At 42.4% G+C, this 14,663-nt stretch overlaps 1 protein-coding gene across 2 annotated transcripts in view; it reads right to left on the reverse strand.

Moving 5' to 3' along the window:
* Window positions 1-523: 523 nt before the first annotated feature.
* Window positions 524-14,663, reverse strand: part of phactr1 (phosphatase and actin regulator 1) — a 72,150-nt gene continuing 58,010 nt past the window's right edge. For both annotated transcript variants that reach the window (XM_055923203.1, XM_055923202.1), the window contains exons 3-13: window positions 12,793-12,873; window positions 12,444-12,569; window positions 12,049-12,255; window positions 11,592-11,865; window positions 9,924-10,114; window positions 9,145-9,301; window positions 7,294-7,349; window positions 7,120-7,181; window positions 6,136-6,276; window positions 5,961-6,037; window positions 524-5,081 (exon numbers count right to left, since the gene is read on the reverse strand). In XM_055923203.1, coding sequence (XP_055779178.1) covers window positions 5,066-5,081; window positions 5,961-6,037; window positions 6,136-6,276; window positions 7,120-7,181; window positions 7,294-7,349; window positions 9,145-9,301; window positions 9,924-10,114; window positions 11,592-11,865; window positions 12,049-12,255; window positions 12,444-12,569; window positions 12,793-12,873 — 1,388 coding nt within the window. In that variant the 3' untranslated portion in view covers window positions 524-5,065. The remainder of the gene's footprint in view (window positions 5,082-5,960; window positions 6,038-6,135; window positions 6,277-7,119; window positions 7,182-7,293; window positions 7,350-9,144; window positions 9,302-9,923; window positions 10,115-11,591; window positions 11,866-12,048; window positions 12,256-12,443; window positions 12,570-12,792; window positions 12,874-14,663) is intronic.

Genomic DNA, 14,663 nt, shown 5'->3' on the forward strand with positions numbered 1-14,663 from the left:
ATGCCGCGTTCAAGTGCTAGTCGGAATGAGGAAACTCAAATGTCTGATTTGCTATCTGGTTTCCTAGTTCCGACTAGCATGTGAACGCGGCAATATATTGCATTATTTTTTGGGCTGGTTATGACACCTACCAAAGTATCAAAACCTACAAAAACTCCCACACAAGGCGAACCAATCCATTACACCATAGCCTGCTTGTAAACTGTATGTTTATGTTATAAATAACATTTTCAAAAATGTTACATATTAAAATATCATTGTAATTGCACACACATTGATGTCAAACATGCACCTACCCCAATACCATGTTGATGATGACTGGTATAAATGCAGGAGCAGGACAAGACACCCTCTTTGTGGCTGATGACTGACATAAGGGTACATGCCCTTGATGTGATTGGCCTATCTGGCTTATGTGGAATAAAAAATAAAATAGAATAAATTATTATAAAAGTCATAATGCTTCTTGACGGTGTCAAAGCGTATTTTCTTAGTCCAAGTAAAGTGACACAGGATGTCATAATGCTTCTTGACAGTGTCATAGTGTATTTTCTACAAGTTATTCAAAATACAATGAAGAAAAACATGATTGTAAAAAAAATCTTTCCAACAATATCAAAGGATCGTATTCATTCCAACGTGTTTTTTTCCCTGCCTAGGAGTTTCCTTTAGTTAGTTTCTGCAGCCTCCCTTAAGGTCTTCACCTACAACCCGTGATGCAGCAGATATATTACTTTCTCTGAAAAGTAAAGAACAGAAATCAGAATAGAGTATTTTACAATGCAGTGACAGCTCTACAGAAAGCTGAAAAATAAAACATCATACCACATACATTATGGCAATAGCAAACACTTTCTCAAATACTTTACAATACTGTTTTCTCAATGTTTTCATTAAAACAGCTCTTAATGTAGGTAGCTAACAGTGTTTGTTTAGCTAACATTAGCATCACTATCAGTAAGGGGCGCAAGTCTGGTTTTAGAAGTGTGGGGGTGTATAACTTGGCTGTGGTCTGTTTAAATGTGATTTTTTATTTATTTATTTGGGGGCAGCTAAGTTCCTGCATTTCTACACAATCTAATATGACCCATGGCCCTATAGCTGTCTCTATTTAGAACAAAAAGTAAGCAAAAATGCCAACAATCATCAAGCTAGGTAAGAGCAGTGGTGTAAAGTGCTAAGTAAAAATACTTTAAAGTACGACTTAAGTCGTTTTTTGGGGTATCTGTAATTTACTTTACTATTTATATTTTTGCCAAATTTTACTTCACTGCATTCCTAAAGAAAATAATGTACTTTTTACTTTTACTACATTTTCCCTGACACCCAAAAGTACTCGTTACATTTTGACAGGAAAATTGTTCAATTCGCGCACTTATCAAGAGAACATCCCTACTGCCTCTGATCTGGCGGACTCACTAAACACAAATGCTTTGTTTGTAAATTATGCCTGAGTGTTGGCGTGTGCCCCTGGCTATCCATCAGGAATTTGAAATGATTTACTTAATATACTTAAGTACATTTTAGCAATTCCATTTACTTTTGATACTTCAGTATATTTAAAACCAAATACTTTTAGACTTTTACTCAAGTAGTATTTTACTGGGTGACTTTCACTTTTACTCAAGTCATTTTCTATTAAGGTATCTTTACTTTTACTCAAGTAGGACAATTGAGTACTTTTTCCACCACTGGGTAAGAGACCATTATTAAATATGTTTAAGTGATTAAGACTGAACTAGATCAATGATAATTCAAATCAATATTGTGTTGCACCTTTAACCAATAGCCTAACAACTCTTACAAATAAAGTCCAAAGATGTAACTTTTGATTGTCCACATTAAGACATCCTCTATATCAAATTGTAGCCAGCCCGAGCCGCCTGCACGCCTGACCCCCCCCCCCCCCCCCCCACCAGTCTAGTCAATAACTCAACTCTCTCCCCAACAACTTCCTTCCCATCTTTTTTTATGTCTCAAGGGAAAAGTTTGAAAAACCAAAGTTGAATAAAAACACACATTAACACACACAAACAGTACATCCTCCATATAATATCATAGACCTAATAATTCTGTAGAGCTCTTTTTGCACAAAATACATCTCGGTCACCCCGTCCTGCCCCTAGGGGTCCACGGCCCTGCAGCGCCCCAACCCAACACACCCCACTTATCTTTAGGATATTAGTGAAACATTCATTATTGGTTTCAGGTGTGTTAGGCCATGGCCAGAGTGACAACAGACCACCAGGGCCAGGACTGAGCAGCCCAGCAGCTAGGGATTGCCTAAATAGGTATCTCCCCTGATGTGGGCATGTATTCAATACAGACTCCTTTTGACTAACTGCTGCTGGCAACAATTGAATTACGTTCTTTTGCCGACGTTTACTGACACCAGTTATATTCAACAGGTGATGCACATTTGTAAACTCCTCAGTTATTCTGCGCTCTGGCACACTCAGAGGAATGTTTTGAAATCGGAGTAGATGGCCTGAGTGAATTTACAAACGCTGAGGCTTTTTCTAAAATATTTTATACACATGGGTGTATGTGTATAAAGGGCTCCAATTTTTGGAGCATACAATATATCTTAATATTTGAATTATTTATTTTATACAGTCATTTAGCTCATCTTTATCCAGGGTGTCAATCATTTCGTACACCACTGTATGTATGGAATAGAGAAGGTTGAAGAAAAAAGCAGTTATGAACGTTTTTTAAAGTTTTTTTTATATATTTCCTTTAGATAAGAAACTGCATACATCACAAGCCCCGTTTATACCTGGTGCTTTCATAGGTTCGATGTCCTGATCTTGTCTACATTCTGATTGTGCCCACATGTCCAGAAATATGCCTACACAGGCTATTAAAATGTCTGTTATCTGTACACTATGTCTTTGTTGTGACCAGATTTCCTTCCTTTATGCAAATTATTTCACAGTTATTCTTTCAAAATAATATTTATTTATTGTAAGATATGTTGATGTAATCAGTCAATGGTGCCACCTGGCAATGATTTCTCTGTCCAAATGGTTTCTCTGTCCAGATCTGTCTACACAATGCATGCCTGACTACCTCCGGAAGTGGGCAGAATGATCTGATCACAATCAGATCACAATGTGTCTTTTGATTTTCTACACCTGCCTAAAAATGTGGGCATAACCAGAATTTGGACAAGATCCGGACAAAGGACCCAAGTTAGAACCAGGTATAAACAGGGCTATAGAAGATGAACATATAGTTAACAATCATCACATGCAGTTTCCTTCTGTACAAAAAAGAAAAACATATTTAAATATTTAAGTTTCTTTTGTATAATGTACATATATTATACAAAGAGTGTCCTCTTTTGTTAGTTTGGATACAGGAGAGAGGCACAGGGAGACAACATTGAGTCCTGGGTCGTGTTAAGCACTCCGTTGTAAAACATTTTCCTGTTTTGTGCCTAATGAACATGTACGCGCACACACACACACACACACACACAACCAGGATACACCACAAGTCAAAGGGTTCTCAGACTAAACAATCAAGACCAACTCATCAACTGCATGTGTTCATTGTAAAAAAACAAGAATAATGTTTTTCCTTGTATTTTGAGGTGTCTGGCTTTTTGTGAGCAAAAGGTGGTACTGTACTTTCATTCACAGCCAAAAGGTGGTACTGTACTTTCATTCACAGCCAAAGGGTGGTCTAATGTAGCTTCTCCACTATGAGGCCAAACCAGGCGGAACCATACAATTCCTGTTTTGAGAACAGTGAGAAATTGAACAATTCCATTCCATTCATAACTGATACTTACCAGTCTATGGAGCACCCTACTGAAACATTATATTGACAACATACTTGATCAAATGTCATTCAAACAAAGTACATTTGGCAATGGTTTCATCCCTGTAAAGAATACAACAGGCACAGTGACACTATACAGAGGGTTGCAGAACTCTCAACAGTAATAATGATGATCTGGGTTGCATTCAAGGCCACAACAGCATTTCAAAGTGTATTTGGTATTGAGCGGGTAGCTCTCTGAAATGTTCCCAGTACTTGTTCACCTGAATGCAGCCCAGAAAGAGACAGATGGAGGAAAGAAAGGTTCAATTATTGCTTGGTTCACATTTCTATATCCCAACATGAACACAACACGGACAGGAGAGTTTTGCGTTGTATTCCAACGTTTTTAGAGGTAAATATTCCGATCATATTCTCCTACTACAGTTTCCTTCAGAATAGCACATACCGTGTACGGTATTGTAAGTAGTACTTTAACCACAACACACTTATTACAGAATCCTATTCTGCAGTACTATCAGATTAAAAAGGTTTGGTCCCTTTGTTTTGGAAACAGCAGCCCACAATGGAAAATAGTCAAACTAATAATGTACCAGAAAGTATTAAAAAGGCAGGAACAACAACCCTTGGAGGATAATCCTTTTTTTAACCAATCAGATGTAGGATGTCTCTCTGTATTCCTTACGGATGCCCTCCCAAACTCAATCTCCCACAATCCCAAAGTCTTGTTGGCACAGATATAGGAATAAAGTTCCAAAACCCCTCCGTAGAGTACCGTCAAAAACTAAAGTGCAGTAAAGTAAACACATTAACTATCTCCAGAATTAAAAAGGATAATAAAAGGCTGTTAAAAACAATACATTTTAGTCCATATAATCTCCATTTAGAGGAGAACCCAGTCAGTAAGTCCGTCCAGTGCTTTCCATCAATCTCTCTCCATGTGTACGATGCTCCCTCTCCGCAACCCCAACATGACCACAGGACCAAGATACTGCTGTGATTGGTCCAGTCTGCCCTCTCCAGTTATTGGCACATATTTTGGGTCAACACTGGAGCCTGGAGTAGTGTCAGCTGCCCAGTTCTGTACACACACCCCTCCAGGTTCAGATTACGTTTCCGGTCAGTTTCAGTACATGTTCTACTCTGGTTCTAGTGTGGTTCTGGTCCAGTTCTGGTCTTGTTGTGTTCTGGGCTGGAAGCGAAGGGGTGTGGTACACAAAGGCAGTAGTTTGCGATCCAGCACTTGAGGTTCTTGTAAAAGATGGCAGATGAAGAACTACGGTCGATGAAACCTACAGGACAGAGAAAGACAGGGAGAGAGACAGAGAGAGAGATAGAGAGAGAGACAGAGAGACAGACAGAGACAGAGAGAGACAGACAGAGAGAGAGAGAGAGACAGAGACAGAGAGAGACAGAGACAGAGAGAGACAGACAGAGAGAGAGAGAGAGAGACAGAGAGAGAGACAGGGAGAGCTAATTGAAGAGTTTATTTCCAAAACACTATATCCACCAATTTTAAACATTTGTGTTTTCTCATCAGAAATGATTGCTTATGGGTACCTTCATGTGTGTGTAAAATATTACTGTTCTCAGATGTTTTATTAATAGATTTTAGATGTGTATGAAAATGTGTTTTTTTTTGTTGCTAAATGCTATTTTCATTGTTTAGATGGAATGGAATGTTCGTATCCTGTATATTTGACAGTGTCTCACCTAGCTATCTTAAGATGAATGCACTTACTGTAAGCCGCTCTGGCATCTGCTAAATGACAAATGTTTTACATACAGATCTCATATTACTGTATTGAATTATTATTATTTATTACATTTGACTGTGTAAAACCTAGCAGGACTATTTATTGTGGATATATAGCATTTAGCAAAAAAAACTGAAATGTCTCTGAAATGAAACCACCAAGTTATATATTTTAAACAAATACATATCTGTCATTGAACAACCCCATGCCATGATTAGGCAGTGAAAAAGCACACCAATCTCTTTCAGAATTTCTTTAAACAATAAAAGCTAATTTGTCAACATTTCTGAAAATTGATATATAGCGTTTTGGAATTAAACTCTTCAAATAGTTACTGTATACAGCTTGAGGTATGGGCTAGTGTCTTTGTGTTGTCTTGCAGCTTGTAGCATGGCTGTGACATACAGTACATACCTGGTGAGATGGCGACTACCCTCATGCACTTCCATTTCTGTGTTTTTAAATTCATTCAGTTCTTTACGTATGGCAGCCTACGAGGGACAAACAGAGCCAGAGATCAGTCTGAGAAAACAGTATCCGCATGACTGTGCACTTGTGTATGCGCACACATGCATGTGAGTGTTATTACCTTATCAGCAGCTGTGAGTCGTGTCCAGGGTTTGTCTGCCCTCCTGTCGTAGTCCTGAGCGTCAGCAACCTCTACGTAGTCACTGAAGCGGGTCAGGATCTTAGCTTCCCTCAACTCCTCCACCGTGGGCCTCTGACTCAACTGGGTACAAGGGAAAAAGGGTTATCAGAGTGTGCGTGTGCAGGGCCGGCCCTAGTCTTTTGGGGGCTCTAAGCAAAATGTTGTTGGCGTCTGGCAATGACTGACATAACAAGAGAAACACTGCTGACGCACAACCACATTTCTAAATTGCACCTTGTGTATTCTACTATTGTAACTCTCAACAGTAAGTTGAGACAGAGAGGAAGAGGCAAAGTGAGATGGATAACTGGGCCCAAAATCTGTCTTCTCCAGCAGGTGTTGTTTTTGGTTTAAAAAAAATGGATTGGCTTATTTGCTACGTGGGGCTTATTTGACCGAATAGAAGTTTTGGAATTCTTAGGTTGTTACGAGTGTACTCATAAGTAGGACACGTGACATCCTGGCAACTTTGAGAATAAAACCTATATATCGGCATTGTGCCAGTTGTTCAAAAGCGTATAGCCCTCTCATTGGCTAGAATGGTTCCACCTGAACTTGCCTCATCCCCACTGCTTTCCATTTTTTAAGACATTTATGTTCATCTTTAGAGTGGCCACTAGACTATCTGGTCAATATAATGGATAGTCTGTCGAAGAGAACACGACTGCATTCCAATTCTTTTTTTTACAAAAATAACTGTATTTTGGGTCTGGGGCCCCCTAGCGGCCGCAGGGACCTAAGCAGTCGCTTATGTCGTTTATGCCTTGGACATGCCAGCTGTGTTTGTGTGGTGATTGAGGGTCACCACACACACACACACACACACACACTCATATTTCCAATGGTCTGTCACGTAATGGAAATTGATACCCAATTCCCCTCTCTTAGCCTTTTCCTCCCCTCTCTCACCCTCCCCTCTCTCACCTTTCTCGACAGGCGTTTCTTGAGCTCTCTCATCTCCTCCTGCTCCTCCAGCTCATTGTGGCCTGAGATAGGGGAGAGAAGGAGAGACCGGTTAGAATAGAACAGAATAGACACTTTGTCAATTTCGTAAGAAATGGAAGTGTGTCTTCTGCCTATCTAGTCTGTGCTACTTACGCTTGAGTATGTTTCTCTGTTCCAGCTCTTCTGTAGTTGGCCGTTGACTCAACCTCCTGAGGAAATAGAACTAGAGTCAGTCTGGACCATTTCCTAATGTGTTTTATTGTGTTTTATTTGCTGATGTCAGAGCAGGTTTTCTATGAGCCGTGACTGCCTCAGACTTACATGTATGTATTTACCACCTCAACAGTCTGACACAGTGATTCATACAGCAACGAGAGGGAGGGAAGGAGATGGAGAAAAATGGAGAGAGGGGAGGGAGGAAGGAGTAGGGGGAAGCAGAGAGATGGAGACGGAGATAAATGGAGAAAGGGAGGGAAGGAGGGAAGGAAGAGAGGGAGAAGGCAAGATGTAGTGAGTGTGACAAATGAGAGTGGGAGGCAATAGAAGGAAGGAAATGATTTGTGAATTCTGTTTTCTTCCTGTATTGCGCCCAATGATTTATATATACATTAGATGACTGATAGGGGGCGCTGGGTTAAAGCCACCGTGTCTCCACCTTGGCCCAAAAATATTTTGGAAGCTTAGAAATGCATTTATGAGTGTCTACATTAGTTTTTGCTACATGTATTATTATATTACAGACACCTTAATGCATACTTTTAAATGATATTATGTGCACTAAACATAAACAAAAACTATATAAACATTTTCAAGATTACTAATGTTACTGTCCCCACTACAACAACAAAGAAATACATGTAATTTTAGGGCCTCCCGAGTGGCGCAGTGGTCTAAGGCATCACTACAGATCCTGGTTCGATTCCAGGCTGTTTCACAGCCGTCCGCGACCGGGAGATCCATGAGGCTGCACAATTGGCCCAGCGGCGACCGGGTTAGGGGAGGGTTTGGTCGGGTTGTCCTTGTCCCATCGCGCTCTAGCGACTCCTGTGGCGGGCCGGGTGCAATGTACGCTGACACGGTCGCCAGGTGTACAGTGTTTCCTCCGACATATTGGTGCGGCTGGCTTCCGGGTTAAGCGAGCATTGCGTCAAAAAGCAGTGCGGCTTGGCGGGGGTCGTGTTTAGGAGGACGCACGGCTCTCGACCTTCGCCTCTCCCGAGTCTGTACGGGAGTTGCAGTGAAGGGACAATTGGATATCACAAAATTAGGGAGGAAAAAGTGTAAAAAAAATATATGTATTTCATTTTATTGAAATACTGTAGAATTAAATGTATTCATATGGAGGACCGCTCCTACTGGGCAGTGCCAATATGGCCAACCGGTGGCTTCAAAGCCTCTCAATGCATCAGCAATCCAGGGTTAATATACATGATCGATATTGCCACAACCCTCCTGTATTCATGTTCTGTCCTTTGTGAGGGTAAAATCCCACTTGAAGATGTCTGCCCTCTCACTGGCATATTCAAGATAAAAAATGTAACAGGCTCTCTGCTACTCTCCCTCCATCCTCTACCTCTCATCAATTTCCTTCCATCCTCCGTCCCTCTACCTTTTCTCACTTCCACTTCCTCTCACTTCCAGCTCAGTTTCCTCTCTCCATTATGAGGTGTCATCTATCATGCTGTCTTAAGTAGCCAGGTCACATCTCAACCAGGCCACAGCAGGATGTACAGGCGCTGACTGGGAGATGAGGTGTGTGTGTGTGTGTGTGTGTGTTTGTGATTTCAAGCACACGTGAGTTCCTCTCTCACCATAATAGCTTGTTGCTTGGCAATCGTTTTGACTGTATGCAATGTGTAAGAGCAGATGAGCCTGCGTGTGTTTGTATGCGTGAATATGACTCTCTCCATGCGAGCTTGGTGCCTATATGATAACGTGACTCAAGTCTCTCCGTTGCTATAGGGAGGGTGTGCATCTGTATGTGTGTGTGTGCGTGTCTCTCACCGTGTGAGCTTGGTGCCTATCTGCTGCCTGAACTCCAGTTTCTCCAGGTCTGACTGTGTGGGCAGTATGTTCTTCTCCTCCAGCTCTCTCTGTGACGGACGGTTACTGATCTTAATGGCCAGGGAGTCCTTCCTCAACACCTTCAGAGCCAGGGTACCTATACACACACATACACACACACAAAATTGTTTTTTTTAGAGAGGCCAGAATAAGATCAGCAAACTTTGTCCATAACATTTTGATAAAATTGGAATTACTAGCACCACGGCTAACTCATGCACTAGCAATTCAACTGTCACAACAGTTACCCTATCCAGTGAGAGCTACAGGATGGGAGTGTGTTCACTGTTTCCAACCCACTCTTCTGTTTACATCACCCTATTACAGAGAGGAGAGGTGTGTATAAATACCTCATAGACATAACGGGCCTCAAATCAATCATTCAGACAACTGCTTATGAGAAAGAGTGAAGGGAACTACTGGAACAAGGGATCTGAGGACCAGCCATGGTGCATGTGTGTGTTTCATGACATACCAGACAGGTTACGCAACACCTCTCATTCACAAGCCACTGTCACCTCGGCGCTTTGATTGGTCACACTCAACACTCAAATCAGGGACGTGAACCATAGCTCTGAATGGAGGGGTCCAATGAAAGAAGAGCTCTTAAACCACATATCCCAGCAGCCATTGAGGCTGTTACCAGGAAGCAGGGGCACCAAGCAGAGACCAAACTGCCACCACGGTCCCAAACCAATTATGTATAAACAAACACCTACTTGTAAAGAGTGTTTCATCTTCATCATCATCTTCTTCTTCTTCCTCATCATCATCATCTTCTTCTTCTTCTTCTTCATCATCCTCGTCACTGTACGAACCAGGTAGTTCTTGATAGTCTTCCTCGTTGGGGAGGTTCTCTTTGTTGTAGTCACATGCTATCATCACCGTGGGAACCGCATGGTGCAGTGAGCTGAGGTCAGTGAGAAAGGTAAAAGGTTAGCAAGAGATGGTGGCATGTGTGGGCGTTTGTGTGTCTGTCCATCCGTGTGTGTGTGGTGTTAGACAGAGGAGTAGTTTGGTAATGTCAGGTTGTTTCCACCATCAGTTACTATGAAAGGAGCTATGACCTATAACCTCTGGAACTCATGTAAACGGCACCTCAACTCAACTGAGAAAACAAGACTGAAACACTGTAGAAAAACAAGCCAGAGCTCTCTTAATTGTCACAGTAAGTGGCTCCTAAAATAAATGTTGGTACCTCACTCTGCCGGGAAGCATTGCATGACTTATCCTGACTGGATGTAACGGAGATGTAAGGGAGGAATGTAACAGACATGGTAGGCTTTAGAGACTCACATTACCACACCTAAATCACACAGCCTGTCTCAACTATAGGGGAGACAAGATGCACAGCAAAAACAAACTGCAAACCAATCACAAATTAACCTTGAGGCAGCATCACCAATCAGCAAGCAAGCAACTGTGGAGCTCCCATAATGGAGAATAATGATCTCTGTTGCTTTTACAAACTCAGTTTGGGTGTGCCTTACATAACATTTAGACAGCAAATGAGTAAATCAAAAAGGGCTACAAAAGGAATAGGATGCCTACATCTATTATGTGCTTGAGTCCATAACCACCTCCCGGCCCACCAATTAGAGTGATGGATCATGGCAGGCCAATCTGGCGCTGGCACATCAGTCACAGAGTGTGTGGGTCGATCGCAGAGTGTTCTCCACGTGTGTGATGTGTCTGTGGACAGATGGAGATGGTGTGTGTGTGGTGCTCTAAAATGGTCTGAACTGGTTAGACACCAGCCAATGATAAACATACACCCAGAGGTAAAGCCAAGGCTCTGGGAATTTGTGCAGCTCTATATCTGAAGCTGAAGTCAACACCAGCCATGCTGCTCTCCAGGGAAGGTTTAGATTAAATGGTCTCTGTACTGAGATGTGACTGACCAGACGTTTCAAAATGCTGCCTAGAGTGCAGATGTAGGTGAGCCAGTTTGCTACAGCAGGAAAATAATCCTGCAGCAATAGGACATGTGAATTATTATGTGGATTGTAACTTATGGACATTTCTTGTAGGGGTTGATTCATTTTCCGTAAGGGAACATCATGTCAGAAGCCTTTTAAAACCTCAAACACACCAAGTTTTAAATGTCCTGTTGCAGGAAAGTTCTCCTGCAAAAGTGTGATCAAATTAAGATCCTACATCTGTATTGTGGTAACTCCCAATTTAACCCTACTGATTAGAAACCCTTAGTCACATGATAAACAAGCTCCTTAACGACCCCATCCAACTCACTGCTGTAGTGTAGACACAGGGCAGGACCAATGGGAATAGAGTACAAGGCAGACTGGATATGTGAACCATTGAATCCATCCACATGGAGGCATGGATACACACACACACACACACACACACTTCTCCTTAATCCTCACCTCTTGTATCGCTGCATAGTGAGTGCCAGGGTCTTGTTGAGTTCCTCGATGATGCGGCTGGGGGGGTGTAGGGGCACAGGGAGGGTCCCGTAGTGAAGGGAGTGTCCCCCCAGGGACCCCACGTGGTGGGAGGGAGGGGGGCACTTCTGAAAGGTGAGGGCCGAGGGCTCCATGCTCCCCCCCGCACCCACAGGCACACAGATCATCAGCTTCTTAGGAGGTAGAGGAGGCGACAGCTTCATGGACATACAGGGCAGCTTCACTGGCATACCGTCTAGAGGGAGAGAGAAGAGAAAAGAGAGAAGAGAGAGAAAAATTCGGAGTCAGATACACACATTGATACACCCACACAAGCGGCACGCTGGTGGGCTGGGGTACAGTAAAAACAGAAAGCAAAGTAAACGCAAAGAATGACACAGAGATACGCGCATAGACACAGAGGATTACAGGGCTAGACCTGTGATGTGGTTGGGCAGCCTGTTGAACGGTTTGGGGGGTAGCACTGGGGGTTGTTTTTTATGTTTTATGGTGTGATGTGATGACTCTGCCCCAGCCCCTTCGCCTGGATACACCATAACCTTCTTAGTGGGTGGAGGCTGGCTGGGATTCTGGGTGTGGTCTTGTGGACACGCCCCCTCTCCAGACATCTGGAACTCAACTGTACCTGGGCATAGGATAAATCAATCAGATGATATGTTAGAACAGGGTGAATGGAAATGAACCAATAGGTGAGCGTATTGGGAGAAGGCCTGAGATTTGAGAACAACATTGACCAATCAGATGTCATGTAACAGCACAGTGAGAGACTATGAACCATTGCTTGAGAGTGTTGATAGAAGGCCTGAGACGTACCTATGGCTGACCCTGCTCCATCCATCAGCTCAGCTCCATCACATGGCGATGGATCAGACCCCCCTAATGCTGGAGACCTCCCGTTCTCCATCTTCTCCTCCTCTCCTCTCATTACTACCGCCCCGTCTGCAGAGAGAGAGAGAGAGATATATATAACATGTTCACAGTACATATCTGGCCTGGAGTCAATCCATGTGGATGCTGTGATGCCGACTGTATGACTTGACTTAATTTCCGCCAAAAGTATTTTTGATTACGCGACAAAGAACAACTACAACAGTTTTGCCAAAAGTCTCTGCGTTCCAACCTCCCTCTGCTGTCTTCTCCTCTATTCCCTCTGGCCCCTCACCTTTGTCATAGATGTCCTTCATCACTCCTCTCTTGATCAGATCCTCTCTGCTCTGACGGGTCGACATCTTCCTCTCCAGGACTGAGGGTACAGGATATGACATCACAACAACATTAACTGACATCATATGGTGCAGGATTCTACTCTATTCTACTTCATCACCAACTTCACTGTGCTTATAACTGGCCAGCAGAATCGCCAGGATCTTTTTCTGATACATTGGTCTCTGTCTGAATCATAACCCAGTTATGGCTAGGGTCCTGTGAAAAAAATACTGCACGGTTAGTGTAACAGTCAACATACAGTACATTGGCTGCGAGAATATGTGTGACTGTTTGAATTATGCCAAATTGTATGCCATTATTTTAACATGCCACAATAAATCTGTTCAGAAAAAAAGCATAAACTGCACCGACAGCTGGGGGAGCAGCATGAGATTAGAAAGACAGCGCCTGACTGGTGTCTGTGTGTGTGTGTGTGTGTGTGTGTGTGTGTGTGTGTGTGTGTGTGTGTGTGTGTGTGTGTGTGTGTGTGTGTGTGTGTGTGTGTGTGTGTGTGTGTACTACCTTGCATAACAAACTATAACACTGTAATTCATTTTTGTACATTTACTGCAATAAATGTACAGTTCTATATTACAGTACAGTAAAGAGCAACGCATTAAGGGGGCTCAACCGCATTCCGCTACACTGTTGTAAAATTGTACAATATAGTACAGTGCACCTGTTTTGCTGCCTGCACTGTAAATCTAACAGTTTACCAACTACTGTGCTTCGAGTAATGCAATGTCAATTCTAGAAATACAGCATGTTGCTGTAGTCAGCTGTTACAGTAATATGCTGGAAATGTGTGTTTCAGTAAAGGTCCTGTAAATCTACAGTAATTTACTGACTTCTGTGCTGCCAGTAATCTACTGTAAATGTACAGTAACCTACTGGCTACTGTGTTGCCAGTAATTTACTGTAAAAATTATTACAGGAAATGTTTTACAGTGTAGATATTATACCGTAACAATGGTATAACATTATATTAGATATCTTATTTAATTTTGGATCATTATTCAATTCAAGTGACATTGTTAGCTGGAACTCCAGTATCTGCCATCGAACTGAATCTGCAGGGAATTTTCACAATTTCACAGCTGTTCTCTACATTTTTGATGAACAAGACTGATCTCGTGTAAATGTTCTGTAGCAGTATTTGGTACTTTTAATTTCAAATCATTTATAAAAAGGCTTAAGGGGACTATTATGCTCTAAAGTCTGTCTGGTCTTGCTGATGTCTAACACGCATGCACACGCACGCACACACACTGTAATAATCCCACTGTTTAAACTTTAAAGAATAGCCTGGACGTAGCTCCAGTCTCCTGTGTTATCGTTGGCCCCACTGATCCGGTTGGCGATAATATACAGCTACAGCTGACCTACAGCATTCATGCTGATCCCCTGTTACATAACCATAATATAACTAGCATACGCCCTACACCTAGCTCTGATGCTTCATGGCACATATGTGCTATAACTGCTGATCCCCTGTTACATAATATAACCATCAATCAGTACAGCCCCTAGCTGCCCAGCTCTGTACAGACTACAACCATCATATACTGTAGCATATAGCCATCTAGCACTGCCTTCTGCGTCGTGCCTCATAGTACCTACATTTGTCAACATAATGGAGTCATACTGTTCCTGCTAGGGGGTGAGCTGGTGAGACAGTGATCTATTCTACAGCTAAAGGTTGTAGCTTTAGGACATAAGAATGTGGCTACTGTGGGGCAGGGGGAGTGCAAGCAGAGAGGTAGAATACAAGGGTTAAATCTAAGGGGTTAGATCTTAGGTCTTAGGGTGGTAGATTTTAGGGTTAGG

The sequence above is a fragment of the Salvelinus fontinalis genome, chromosome 5 (assembly GCF_029448725.1).
Source record: "Salvelinus fontinalis isolate EN_2023a chromosome 5, ASM2944872v1, whole genome shotgun sequence".
NCBI classification, from domain to species: domain Eukaryota; kingdom Metazoa; phylum Chordata; class Actinopteri; order Salmoniformes; family Salmonidae; genus Salvelinus; species Salvelinus fontinalis.